A 15,311-nucleotide genomic window follows, 5' to 3' on the forward strand; every position below is an offset into this window, starting at 1 on the left:
GAAGCCATTATTAACTCCCCAGGTGATGTAGACATCCTACAGAAAGGCCTCACTGAGACCAATGACTGGTGAAGAAACCATGGCCTTAAGCTTAATGTCAAATGCGTTATCCTCTCCAGGAAAAACTCAGTTCCCACTAATTACCACATCGATGGGAGCCCACTGAACACTGAAGGCCTTGTAAGAGATCTAGGGACACAGGTTGACAGCAACCTCTCCTTCGACCACCACATTGCTACTGTGGTCAGAAAGCCTTTCTATGAGGCACACCTCATTGCCATGGGTTTTGCATCCAGGAAGAAAGAGGTCATCTCTCTCAACTCTTCCCTCATTAGACCAGTCATGGAGTATAATGCCCCATTTGGCATCTACCTCACTAGACACATGCAACAGCTGGAAAGGCCACAAAAGTACCTCACGAAGAGGATCTTAGGCGTTAAACACATGTCCTACACAGACAGACTCCAAAAAGCCTCCAGCTATTCTGTCTCTCATCGTCTACTAAGAGACTATCTCTGCTTGACTTACAAAGCCATGTCTGACCCAGCTCTGTTAGAAATGCTACATCTAAAGAAATCCTAATCCCTCCGCACCACATGCTCCAGAGACCTCAACCTCATTACCACAATCAGCAGAACATGCCAGAGGGACAGGTTGATAATTGAGACTGCCCATGCTCTGGAATACACTTCCCATACACGTAAGGCAGAGCAGTTCAATGGCCCTCTTCAAGAGAAAGCTTGATGAGTGGGTGGGAAATAGAAAGTTCACTGTGGGGTTCACTCAAGTGGCTGTACTTGATAGAGGCATTGGGAACTAGCATTGGGCATCACGGTGCCAGGGCACTTCTGTGGGCTAGGCTTGTAAATGTTCCAGGGCCATTAAAATAGTACGCACCTATGAATTGCTTTCTTCACACTTCATGACAAACTTGTCACTGTTCTTTTAGGAAGTATGGATTTTTTTCCTTTCATGACCTTTTGGCCCTCCCATGCTTAGCAGGCACAGTTGGTGAATTCTTACTCCAAAAAAAACAGAAGGTAAGGCTGTGAGTTAAGCTACTTTCTACGTATAGGGTTGACTCCCCCCAAGCTTCATTTGCCAATTTTATGACCTTGAGGAAATAAGTTAACCAGACAGTGTTTGGAGCAGTTGGGAATTGTACTTTGGCACACATTCCAGTGGACCATTGAGGAGCATAATAACTACTGCTGAATCTATAACAATGTGGTCACATAATCCCCCCCCCCCCAATGGAAGACACTTCCTGTGTTTTAATGTGTGTATTTCATTGTCATAATATGTAATGTGTTTTGTCATTGGTCTGGTTCTAGTTTAATTTTTTTTTTTTACTTATGGAGGAACTGGAGCCAAGGCCAGCATGCAGCAGGCATAGGTTCTAGAACATAATGTGGACAAGTCTGTAGTCTGTCACTTAATACACACAGACAAGCACATACAAATATACACAGGCAGGTTATGGTTTCCGTTTCACTTTTTTAGCAAGTTGTTGGAAATGGAGATCCCTGCAAACCTCCACATAGAGACTATTTCCACACCAAAAATAGCCCCCCCCCCCCAAAAAAAAAAACAGTTGAACCAAGTAATTTGAGTCCGCAACATCATGAAGTCATAATGCATAAATAGCAATGAATAATGATACATGTGAAACTTTTCATTGCATGTTTGTTTCTGCTGGTCAGATTGAAAATGTGAAATCTTGAAAGATTATTGTAGTGTATTTTTTTTTATTTCAGAATAATTTTGAGATTGTGACAGACGACGATGCTGCATTTGTTCTAAATGTTACCCGTCTTCTTACAGTTGCATTAGTGTCGTATCGAGAGCAAACGCAGGTAAGATGATGTAGAAATTACTGCATTGTATTTAATGTAATTGTTTACTTTATTATATTATGTTCAAGAGGTTTCATTGGGGTTTCATGACAAAATGCAACTGTTACAACGAATGAACTTGTAAAAAAACCAAACCAGGATCGACCACACACACTTTATTGGTGTCACAACAGGACAGTGACCAGCTAACCAAATCCTAAGTGCTTTCACCCATCCAATACATAGGGCATCATCAGAGTAAAAATAAAAAAAACATTCAAACTTTTATACCATAAAGCATACACACACCTGTTACTCTAACCAATCATACAGTAAAACTCATTAGTGTCCATCTAAAACCAAAATTAATATTAATTATATAAATGTAAATATAACGTTCTGTTTTGTAAAAAAAACAATGTTAATAAATATAAACAAATATCCAATCAGACAATAGGTATGTTTTAGCAAAAACTAAAACTAAAAATTGTTACATCCAAAATACCCCAATCCTAAACTAAACAACCTAGATGTAAAATAAACTAATCGAACAATTTAATACACAATAACCTTAATTACAAAAAATATTACTATTAATCATAATATACATTAAAAAAGCTAATAAGCTAATGAACATTGTCCTGTGTATTACAAACTGTTTTCCAACATTTAATTGTATGGTTTAGTTGGCCATAATACAGAAATACAAAAATTGATGATGAATATTCATATACAGCATGACCTATACTTTAAGATACTAGAAAGTGATATATGTTCATTTATACCCGGAAACTTAGATGCATCAAGTCTGAGTTGCCAAAGGCACTCTTTAACTTCCAAACGTGTCTTAGCATCCCCACCTTTGTCATTGTATGGAATCCTGTCAATGACAAAAAATATAAACTTTTTGTAGTTGATACAACATTGAATATGCATGTAAAGGGCATTGGTGTTTTTTTGTTTTATATATCCCTTATATGTTCTAATATCCTAAGTCTTAATTTTTTAATAGTTTTGCCTACATAGAAAGTAGGACAACTGAGACATGTAGCAAGATATGTCACCATTCTGGTGTTGCAGTTACAAAACGCGGGACATCTAATAGTTTTACCAAAGTTATGCACTGCAACATATGGTCCGTTGTTAATGTATTTTCAAATGCTACAAGATCCACATTTGCTCATCATAGAGTTTCTGTAAAGATCTTGATTGACAACTGTCTCCATTAATTCTTTAAAATTTTTCCCTCTACTATAGGAAAAAACAGGAGTATTTCCCACCACCATAGTGATGTCATTAGCGAGAACACTACGCCAGGTGTCAGAAACAATGTTCTTAACATTCCCACTACTCTCATTGTATGGCAAAACCATTGCATGTCTCATGTTGTTAGATCTATTATTTGCGGTGTCCTTTAACAAACCACCTTTTAAAATTGGTTTGTAGACGGTGTTTCTTTTCTGCAGTACCTCCAGCTTAATGTTGGATAAAATATCACATGGATATCCTCTATCAACATATCAATTAATTTGGAAACTTCTAAATCATAGAGGTTGTTATCACTAATAAGCCTCGACAACCTCACCATTTGTCCCTTCATTATGTTTTTCTTCTGGAAAAATGGATGGCAACTCTGAAAATGTAAAAATGAGTTGGAAAAAGTTTTTTTACGATATATGTTAGATATCAACCATTTTCCTTATCCTTAATTAGCAAAATATCTAAGAAGTCACAATGGTCAACCTGTATCTTATACGTGAATTTCAAGAATGTAGTACTAGTTTCCAAATAGTATATAAATTCTTGAATTTCTTCCACTGTCCCCTTCCAAAAAATTAAAATGTCGTCCAAAAACCGCAGATATAGAGCAACTTTCTGCATATGTTGTGAAGTAAACACATCGTTGGTTTCCCAATCCACCAAAACAAGGTTGGCATAAGAGGGGGCACACTTTGCCCCCATAGCCACACCAGTAATCTGTTTGAAGTATGCTTCTAAAATGATGTAATTGTTATTTAGCACCATTTCTGTCAAATCAACAATTAAACTACGTTTTGAAGTATGTAGTGTACTGTATTTATAAAGACTGTTGTTAAACATCTCTAATCCCACATCATTAGGTATGATAGAAAATAAATTTACCACATCAATGGTCACCATCAAATAATCAGCGTCCAAAATAGTGTTTCTAATAACATCCCGACAGTGCCATGAATCTTTTAGCACATGTGATAGTTTTTGAAATAAATCTTTACAATAAAAATCAACAAAAGATGCCATGGCCTCAGTCTTGGAACCCCTAGCAGAAACAGTTGGACAAAACGGTGGATTATTCATATTTTTATGAATTTTGGGAATTCCAAAGATGGGAGGGGATGACAGGTGAACCTACAGAAAGATAATCATATTCAACCTTGTCAAGCACTCCATCCATAAGCCACTCATACAACTGCCAATCTAATTTGATACAGGCACTGTTAACATCATATTTAGAAACCCTAGTGTATGTGGAGGTGTCATTCAACAGTTCTAACATATCGTTAGAATAATCCGTTTTAGTCATAATAACGACACCTCCACCCTTGTCAGGTTTCATCACCCTATAAGTATCGGAAGACGTTAACTTGTGGAGACAAAATCTTTCCCCAGTTGTCAAATTGTTACATATATTATTGGTGTCCCTTAAATATCTCCTCAACTGTGTTTCACATAGCTGTTCAAACATATGTATAGTGGGATTAACTGGGAATAAATGTACTTTTTCTTCTCAGTGTCTGTAAAATATTTGTTGAGTGTTGTGATTAGAAAAATATAATTTCAAATTAAACTCCCTTGTGTATAGCTTTAAGTTGACTAATATTCTGGCAATCTCATGCCTAAATGAAGGAACAAAACAAAAACTTTTATAAACAAGTCACAATAATCATCACTTAATACTAAATCGGATGCAAACGATGAAAGGAGAAACTAGCCACGAATGGAACCAAGAAGGCTGTAGACAACAAGGTAAAACAAAATCCAGGCAATTTTATTGTATCCAACAAGAGTACGCGCTTTTGCGTAGGGAAACCTGCGCTTCATCAGAAATTAAACATTAAAAACTGAGCCTTTTTATAACACAATAGGGCGGGAAAATTATCTAATTAGATCAACAATTAATCAATTCATGCCATCACATACTTCTAAAAGGCAAACACATACATAAATTCAACGTCCAAACTAAACTTCACGTGCCAAAAAATATATCTATAAAAACTATCTAAAAAGTCATAGAATAAATTATTATATATCTATCTAAAACAATTCATGTTACACATGTTATAATAACTATCAATAACATAAAGATATTTGATTATTATTTAATACTACATCGCTAAAGTTATAAATACAAAAACTACCTTTCTTGGTCAAGTTACAATGATATTCAATACTTTCTGAAGCTACTGAGGCTTCTAAGTTGTGATTAATGTCAAAATCGACACCCTTGTCACAAGCAACTTTTTCAATATATAAATCGACAGTGCTATTATGTGTAGATCTGGCAGGCTGTTAAACCCAAAATTGTTCCCAGAACACACAAAAGTATCAGTGTCGAACAACTTGTCACAATCAATCTTTGCAAAGTCCGAAATGTCAGTGTTGGAGGCATCTGGTAAAACAGTAAAATGCGTAGAATCAGGTCGACATAGGTGAGAGGTGATCAGTTGTTCCCCTGTGACCACCTCTGTCTGGTGTATTGTATCTGTCCTCTCACATTGCCTCCATTCTGTTGCATTGTACCCTGTTGGTGCTCGCGAATCCTTTGCGAGCTTCTCACAGGCTGATTTTCTAAAATATGCTCATCATTGGCTTCATCGGGAAATACACCATGTTCAACATAAGAGCCAGTACCTCTCTCATTGTTGGTGTCCAATGGATAGGTCGTTTCACGACCAGTCTGCCAGATCTACCAGTCAAATCTTTGTAAGCCTTAAAATGGGTATAGGCTCTGTTAGCATAATCATGGGTGTCCCTATTTAACTTGTTTGTCTTGTTCTCCAAGCCTCAACAAAAACGTCCATATCCATTAAAATACTATCATATTTATGTTTGTTAAATTCAAATAATAAATCTTTGGTTATGTTGCTGTTCAATACAGCTAATTCATCTTTTAATGCATCTATTTTGGCAGAATTGTTTCGTAAAATGATATGCATAAGTTCAATACCTGTGTTATCGAACAACGCCAGTAATTCCTGAAATGCTTCCGAATTTTCATCAAAGCCCATGGGTAACTTAAAAACCCTTAAGCCCTTCGGCACCTGCATCAATTCAATCGACCTTTCCAGGAAGACGTTGTCCATCTGAAGGGATTTAAACCGCTTGAGTTTCTTCTCAAATTCAACAAGTTGTGTGCGTTATAGAGCCGTTACCGGCTGTATTAATTGCTGTCTGTTTCGAACTCATAGTGGGAGGGTTTAATAAATTAATTCATTAGGATTTCACTAATATTGTTTTCTGAGTTAGGACCACTAGACACTTTTGAGAATGAAGTGCAGTGAAATCCTAATTACCTGGTTTTCTGAATCCCTTTGTTTCCCCATTGCTAGTTACAGCTTGGAATCAGTAGATGTCCTTCTATTCTCATGTTGCAGTATTCAATTTATGGGTTTACTCCTCTTGCTACCCGAACGTCCGCCAGTATATAAAAGTTTTCAGTCACTTTGTGGTGCGTGGGACATCTGACGTGGCTAGTGGAACATGGGCCATAAAAGTGATGTGCTCAGGAAAAGGATTTCTGCAGTCTGTGGTTTCGTTGTAATAGCATTTCGGAGAAGTGGAATCTGCCAACTGAGTTTTATTGAAATGCCATTTTGGCGATTCAACGGAGACCCACCCAAGCATACTGACGTTGATAGGAGGTCCGCCAGCTGAAGGAGGAGGAAGATTTTTTGCTGGTACTTTGGACCGACCAAGGGCTTACACTGTAGGAAATCCCCACAAGTCAGGACTGCAGTGATGAATACATTCGTTAACATCTACATTTATAAGTGTACACAATTGTCCTTTCTTAATGTAAAACATTTCAGAATATAAACTTCATTTTTTATATGGTAAAATAATTTTACGTAGTGTGTAATCTTGTATTTTAAATATGGGGTGAGGGGGAGTCCTTTCAGTGACTGTTTCATGTATTAAGCATATTAAAGTACACTATTTCAGGTTGAGAAGTATAGGTTTTATAGTATAACAAGAAAAAAAAAGGCTGGTTAAAAGCAAGTTTAATGTTGGTATGGGATCTTCAGCTGCTGGGGTGTAAAAGTGCATGGATTATATTATATGTAGAATTAGAATATTTTCTCATTTTAGAAATCTGAATGTCTAGATTACTGCCCTTTGCTTAAATTTCAAGCGGGTATTTTTGTAAGCATGTAGGCTTTAAAACTGAGACAAAATTATGAAAGCCATGTAAATGCTGAACTTCTTGCAACTGCAAAGATATTAGCCATTTGTTTTTCCACCAACAATTCTTCAGTGGAGTCCATATGTTTGCAGCTGTGCATTGTTTTCTTAGTTAAATTTGCAAAGACTCATTGCGGAGTACATTTTCGTGGAGGCAAGCTGTCTGCAGGTGCAAGCAGTTAATCTTGAGAATTCTGAGTATTCTTTTGCTGAGGGAAATTCAAAATTTAAAGGTACAATAGCAATCGGTTCAGAGAAAAAAATGTTTGAAATTATGGGTAGTGATTAAGAGATAACATCTTTCCTAGGAGCCTTAGTATGATAATAGGTTCACAGGTTCATACTGGGCTATCTGCCCTAAGGCATTTATAAGCCTAGCCAGAGTGTGTTTGGCTTTCGCCACCCATTTTAAATTAATTTTGCTATGCCCTTTTTCGAGGTTAGTATACTGTGCCTCTAACAGTGACTCAGAAGTGATACCCAGGGTAAACCTATGATCTCCCATCCACTCTTCAAGATTCCTCTTGAAGAGAGTCAATGAGGGACTTTGCCTAACCTGGACTGGGATTTTATTCCAGAGTGAAGGGAGCCTCTGCGTTATGAATCTGTCCCTCCAGCATGTCCTATTTATTTCAGTGCTGAGGTTCAAGTCTCTCGAGCCCGTAGCTTGATGGGATTTGGATTTTCTGAGGTGCAGCATGTCCATTAATTCCGGATTGGACATGGCTTTATACGTCAGGCACAGATCGCCTCTGAGCAGGCAGTATGCCACTGAGTAGGGCTGGAGTTTCTTTAACCGGGCAGCATATGGCATCTGTTTGAGCCCTTTAATCCTCTTGGTGAGGTACTTTTGGGGTCTTTCCAGTTGCTGCAGGTGTCTGGTAAGGTATATCCCAAAAGGGGCATTGTACTCAATTATGGGCCTGATGAGGGATGAGTAAAGAGGCACGATGACCTCCCCTGATGTAGATGTGAATCCCTTCATGATTAGGTGGGCTGTATAAAATGTTTTTCTAACCACTTTGGCCACGTGGTTGTCAAATGAGAGATTGCTATCAACTTGGGTCCCCAGGTCCCCTAATTACTTCCGTACTTAATGGATTACCACATATGTGGTAATTTGTGGGCACTTCGTTTTTGCCAAAGGGATGACTATACACTTTTTGGCATTTAGCTTGAGGCCATGGCTCTGGCACCATTTGTCTGTTTCTTTGAGGCCCTTTTGGAGGATGCTTGTGTCGGCTGGAGAGTAGATTATAGCACCCAGTTTGCAGTCATCTGCGAACTTGGTCAGCCACAGTCCTTCCGTGTTGGCCTGTACCTCCGAGAAATATATACCAAACAGGAGAGGTCCCAGGACTGAGCCTTGTGGGACGCCACTTGTAACTGGTTTGGAGTCTGACATGGCTCCAGCAATTCTAACCATTTGGGTTCTGTCCTTGAGCCAGTTTGCAACCCATCTAGTGACAGAGGTTTATATTTAAGTTGGTGAGCTTATCTATAATGCCCGAGCGGGGTATTGTATCGAAGGCTTTTGCGAGGTCCAGGTAGGCTGTGTGGACCACCTTCCCCTCGTCAGTGGCCTTGGTGACTGTTTCTAAGAAATCGACCAGGTTTAAGAGGCAGGATCTGCCCTTAAAGCCGAACTGGGTAGGATCCAGTGTCTGTAGGTCCCCAATATCTTTTTTTATGAGGTCCATGATCCTTTCCATAGCGTTGCAGGCCAAGCTAGTCAGGTTTATGGGGCAATAGTTTCCAGGATCCGTTGAGGCACCACCTTTGTGGAGAGGGACCACTGTTGCTGTACGCCACTCTTTGGGTACATATCCTGTGGTAAGGCTGAGATTGAACAGTAGTTTTATGTTTGGGTTTAGCTCTTCTTGGAATTCATGTAGGACGCAGCCCAGGACACTGTCTGGTTCCATTGATACTGTGTTTTTTGCTTTGGAGAGGGCGGCTCTTAACTGAGCATCTGAGATGTCAGGGGGGCAGCACTCTGCTGGGATAGATATTTGCCCTTTTGTCAGCTAGGATGTTGGCAATGTCTGTGGGTTTGGTGTATTTTTTGTTATTTTGGACTAATTCTGAGCATATCTGGGAATTCCCACCCAGGTTTCTAACATAACTAAAGAAAGCCTTGTGATTACCCTCAGTGTCCTGTGCAATTTTTCTCTTGAAGATGGCCTTGGACGGTTTTATGAGTGCCCGTAGTTTTTTGCCAACACTGATCAGAGATGCCTTCCCTTTTTGGGATTTTGCTCTATCATGTAGTAGCTTCCTCCTTCTATTGTATACTTTGTTTATGGCTGGGGTCCACCAGACAGGACGTCTGCCTTTGGAGGATTGGGTCTTGATTTTGTTTTGGATTGCATGATCCATGCATTCCTGAAGGTGTTCATAGAATGCGTTTATAAAGGATTCTGCGGTCTGGGACGTATTTTCCACAGGCCTGGGGGCTTTGAAGGATTCCACCTTGGTTTTGAGGAGTGTGAAATTTGCTTTAGAGAAGTTTTCACTGTGGTTTTCTGGGCAGGGGGTGGGGTCAGGATGTGAATATCCAGTGAGATTAGTTTATGGTCTGATCTTACCATTGAGGGATACACTTCTGTTCTGGAGCATAGAGTCCCCATGTTGGTGATGATCAGGTCCAGTATGTTTTCCCCTCTTGTGGGAGTGGTAACAAGTTGTTCCATAGCATTTGAGTTTGTAAATTCTAGGAACCTTTGAGCTAGGGTGTTGGAGCTAGAGTAATGCTCCCAGTCTATATTTGGATAGTTGAAGTCGCCCAATATAATCGTGTTTGGAGAGACCTTCATATTTTCCAGTGTTCTCAGGAAGGCCGAGTGGGGTTCCTGGGTTTGGGAGGGTGGTCTGTAGCAGGCTATAAACTGGAAGGCAGTTTTTACCCACTGTTAGTTGCACCTGGATAGTCACTGATGCTTCGTGCTGTGCCACCAACCTGGAGGTGTTGGTATCTTTGACGAATATTGATACTCCCCCTCCTTTTCTGGTTCAGTCCAAGTTTTGGGGCCGAAAAGCATGGTATGAGGTATAACCTGATAGTGCTGGGGTGCTCTCGGGAACCTTGAACCAGGTTTCTGTTACTGCACAGATATCGATGTTCTCCATGCTAAGGAGAGTTTCGAGTGCATGCATCTTGAGGTTTAGACTTCTGGCGTTGAGTAGCAGTACTCTTAGTTTCTTATCCCTTGTGATACCTATAGAGGTGGGTTTGTCTTTTGAGCCTTGCCTAAAAAAGGCACTATGGGGGTAGCAAGAGCCTTTGCCAATATCCGAAAGCCCAGGGGCGACAGGTGCAAGCAGTCCCTAGCGAAGCATCGTGGCTTGTCGAGCATATCATCCCAGGCTGACAGGCATTGGATCCCCTTTGAATGACACCAATACTTAAGCCAATTGTTGAAATTGATCATCTTGTCTTCATATTGTGGCATCATTCTTGGTGAGGGTAAGATGCTACTCAAGGTCAGGGTCATACCGGCCTGGGCCACATGCTCAGAGAGCTCCTCTATATCTCTTTTCATGTAGTCCAGGGAGGTACGTCTCAGGTCATTCACACCAGCATGGACAATGACCGAGTCATATTTGTACTTGCCTTGGAGTGACCTGAGTGCTTGTGTTACGTGGCGGATCCTAGCGCCTGACAGGCAGCTCACAGTGACCTTCTCCTTGTTCAGCGTGGTGAGCGGGACGTCAGTGTGCCTGACGATAGTCACCTATTACAAGTGTATCAGGTGTGTTTAGCCTTAAGGGCTGTGACTGTTCGGCACACTGGCTTTGTGAGCTGTGTGTTGCATGTGTTTTGTTTTTGGGTAGCGGTTGCTTAGGTGTCTGCTTTGGAGGTCTCTGCTGCTTAGGCAGATTTTTATTTAGAGCCTCCGAGTATGTTTTTGTGTTTGGTTTGCTGTCGTGGTAGGTCTATGTGAGACTGGAATTGTAGTGAGTGTGGTTTCCTTCTCCTGACAGGTTTCCACCAGTACTGAGTTGAGAGCTTAGCCTCCAGTTTGGCTATATGGTTGCATCTCTCACATGTGTTGGAATTTGTTGGGAGGAGGAGAGGGTTGTCTGTGTACATGAGGCAGTTGTAACATTGCCTCAAGATTCCCAGATTCACCAGCTGGACCGGAGAGGAGATTGACAACTGACCTTTGGACATGCTAGAATAGTATTGGGAATTCCTTTATAATTGAAAAAAGAGGGCCAGTGGGGAACAAGGTACTCAAGGGGAGTTTGTGAGGGTGTAGTGCTTTTAATTTTTTAGTGCTGACTTGTATAATTGCTTTAGTGAGCAAGTGTCAGGTAACTTAAATGCAAAAATGACAAACAGTAACTTTCTTTCAATGCAGTTAATAGAGCGGTGTGCAGTTCAGTTTTATTTAAAGATGGCAGTTCACTTTTTCATGGTGCTAGAAGTTAATGTTTCTTTACGAACAGACAGGAGTCAGTGTAAATGAAAGCACAGGCTGTAGCATATGTTTTAGCATGGGTGACCTTAATTTTAGGTTAGATATTGCCCATAGGTCCAGCAATTAGTTTGGGGCAATTGTTCCCTTCTGGAGGGTTAAACTTCATGTTTTGAAGATGCACATTGTGTGTGTTCCTAGTAGTCAATAAGAAATGGGTGCATTTTGTTTTTCGTTGTTTGTTTGATGGTTCTACTAAAAACAAAATGTCTTGAAAAATGTGACATGGGGTCAAAGGGAGATGAGAAGAAACAAATGTACAAAAGATCAGCCTGCCAAACAGTATATGCCTGTAACACAAAATCTGGAAATACACATTCAAAAAAAGCTGTCATGTATAATAGGTGGGAACAATAGTTTTTTTTATGTTGGGTATGCTGTTCATATTATCCTGCAATGTGAATGGCCTTACAGATGTAGATGGGAGAGAGTATGGAATTATATTAAGAAATGCAAATAGTGCTGCAAGAGTCGCATTTGAAAAGAAATGAGCATGTGAATTTGGCAGAGAGGATTTCAGAATGTATATTCAGCAGAATGTCAGAATAGAATGTCAGGGATAGAGGAAAAGGGAAGTAATTATACTAATTGCTATAGGGGCTTCAATGGTGATGAGGAAAAAGACAAAAATGGTAGATTTGTAGTAGTAATGGGCCCTATGCAAAGGAAGAGGATTACAATGGCATATATTTATATTCCACTGAAAACTGCTAGTATGGAGCCGAAGAAAACTTTGGGAGAAGTAGTCAGCTTTCAACAGGGAGTATTATAGGTGAGGACTGGAATTTGATTTGCAGTAGTGAATATGGATTTAGGGATACCTAGAAGGGACAATATAACAAAAAAAAGGTAGATTTCTGAAGAAATTTATGAAAATGTTTAGAATGGACGTGTTGCCAGATTTCCGACTGGCCAGGTAGGGACAAAAAAGTCTTTCACAGCAAGTAAAGACTAAAAAAAAAAAAAGTCTTCCAAACTAGGTCTTTAATGTGGAACATCAGAGTTCCGCATTAAGCAAAAGTAGCTCTTTTTTATTGGCCTGGGCCAATCAAAAATAAACACGGAGCTACTTCTGTTTAATGTGAAACATCACAGTTGCGCATTAAGCAGAAGTAGCTCTGTTTTGCGATATTTATTTTTTTTTTTACTGGCCAGTATACCAGTATACGGGCCAATCAAAAATAGCTAAACACGGAGCTACTTCTGTTTAATGTGGAACTGCGATGTTCCGCATTAAACACAAGGAGCTCCGTGTTTAGCGATTTTTGATTGGCCAGTATGCCAGTATATGGGCCAATCAAAAAAAAAAAAAGTGGAGGTTGCCCTGGATTTAAACCGGCAGTGCAGAACTCTGGATCAGGCTGCTGATCTTGGGACAGTCCCGCTCAAATAGGGACGTCTGGCAACCCAGAGAATGGAGGATGTCCTTCTATTCCCATGTTGCAGTATTCATACTGTGGGATTTCCAGCCCTCAGGCGACCCTACATTGGTTCCTATACAAAAGCTTAAGCCTGGCTGCTGTAGGTGCGTGGGACGTCACACGTAAGGCCATAAACCTTGGCGTATAAATGTGACAGCACGCACAGACCTCAGAACTTGTCAGCCATAGACTACAATTACTTGACCACTTCGCTCCTATGTCCTAAGACATCTAAAGATATGTACCCCATTGGGGGTTTTGCCTTTTCGTACTTGAGCTTTAGCTTGGTTTCTGTAGTTTTTCTCTAGCCGATGTCTGAGAGAGTAAATGTAGTTGCAGGCACCAGATTCCATGCAAAGACTCCCATGACCGCTATCTCTCTTACTTCAGTAAGGAGCACGACCACAAGGCCTGCTCTTATTGCCAATCCTTTGTACCCAAGACCTTATGCAGCCGTCTGTCCGCGTTAAATCTGTTTCTAGAAAACCAAAGGCTTAAATGGCTCCTGCTTAGGATGGATCCTGAGTTGGCCGCCCAAGCCAAACAACCACGGAAGAAGGCTAAGGTTTGCAGGCTTTCTCCTGATGCTGCTCCACCTTCGGATGTATACCGTGTCAGTACCCATGGATAGCACATCAGCGGAGTTGACTCAGACGGTGATAACAGACATCGAGGGGGAACCATCGCTGGATCAGCCAACCGAGACCTCTCCTACACCAGCGCAGACATCTGTTTCCTTACCAACCCAGACGCACACTCCTCCTAAAAGGAAAGAGAAGATTAAGTATTTGAGCCCGACGCCTCCAGCAGCCTCAGACTGGGAGTCCTTCACTTCCTCCTTAATGTAGGCTTTTATGGCTCTTAGGTCTACAGGCCCTACTCCCACCACCATTCCTGTGCTTGAGTCCTAGGTCGGCCTGTGCTTTCCTCCCTGCCTTTAACTACTACGCAGCAAGCAGTTACTCAAGATGACCCTGACCTGTCTTACTCCTCCTCTGAGGAATCTGTCTTCTGTGTGTCTCAGATTGCTTCTCCCATAGATTATTACTCCCTTGACGTGGACTGGATTGAAGGGGACTCCCCACCTGAGGACTTATCACTTTTGGCGACTGTCTCAAAAATGAGAGAGTATTTCAAGTGGGATACTTCTTTAGTCTCTGAAACCCAGAAAAGATACTTTGAGCTTCTACAGCTTGACTCCCCTTCACCTTCAATCACCCCTCCAGTACTCACAGCTTTCTTGAATGCCTTCACTTTGGATTCCAAGAACCCAGACTCTTCCTGCCCATAAGAGTCCGGATAGGTTTTACAAAGACAGCAAAACCATGGACAGGATGGGGAAAAAGTATGCACCTCCTCTAACCCTAGCTTTCGGGGCTATAAACTACCAAACCCACATGGTGAAGTATCCCCTAGATCTAGTCTCTCATGTCTCCACCTTGTTGGCTACTACCCCGGACTGTCCAGCCAAATCTAACATTTCTTCCAAATTGTGTCTGGCCACCCAAGTAGCCAGACACACTATCCGCTGCAGCTATGATGCTGCAGAAGCATTTGCCACATCTGCTGCCACTGCTTCCACCTTGTGTAGATACTTGCGACTCAGACTACAACCTCTGCCAGATTACTTTAAAGCCAAGATTGTGGATGCTCCTCTGGATTAACAACCTTCTATTTGGCAAAAATGCTGCAGACCTATTTAAAAATTTGCAAGAAAAAATAAAGGAACTGCAGGACCTTAAGCACTTGCTGGTGTCTCCAGTGTCCAGATATTACAGGAACTACCCAGCCAAAACATCCTTTGTTAGAAGGGCCACTTCCACATCTCACCTCTCTACTGCCAAACCATGTAGGGGATCTCTGAGACTAACTTATCCCAGACCCCCTCAACCGTAACCCCTAGCAAACAACCCTTTCTAGATAGAGGGGGACCCTCCTCTGCGTGACTGCCTTGCCCAAGTGCCCCTGTCCGCCCACCTTACCCAATGCCTCCCTTGCTGGAGAACCATAATTACAGATCGTTGGGTTCTTTCCATCATCCAAAAGGATACTTTCTTTCCTGGAAAGAAAAATCTACACCAATAAATATTCCTTTCCCTCTCAAATATCAGCTCCCTCTACTTCCTCCCATC

General features: G+C 41.0%; 1 protein-coding gene across 1 annotated transcript in view; it reads left to right on the forward strand.

The window, feature by feature from the left end:
* Positions 1-1,757: 1,757 nt before the first annotated feature.
* LOC122793969 overlaps positions 1,758-15,311 on the forward strand; it is a gene marked incomplete at its 5' end in the record, with an annotated part of 253,604 nt that continues 240,050 nt past the window's right edge. The window contains 1 exon segment of the mRNA XM_044062025.1: positions 1,758-1,856. Coding sequence (XP_043917960.1) covers positions 1,758-1,856 — 99 coding nt within the window.

This window comes from Protopterus annectens, chromosome 2.part1, assembly GCF_019279795.1.
Source record: "Protopterus annectens isolate FY-2018-M chromosome 2.part1, PAN1.0, whole genome shotgun sequence".
NCBI classification, from domain to species: Eukaryota; Metazoa; Chordata; order Ceratodontiformes; family Protopteridae; genus Protopterus; species Protopterus annectens.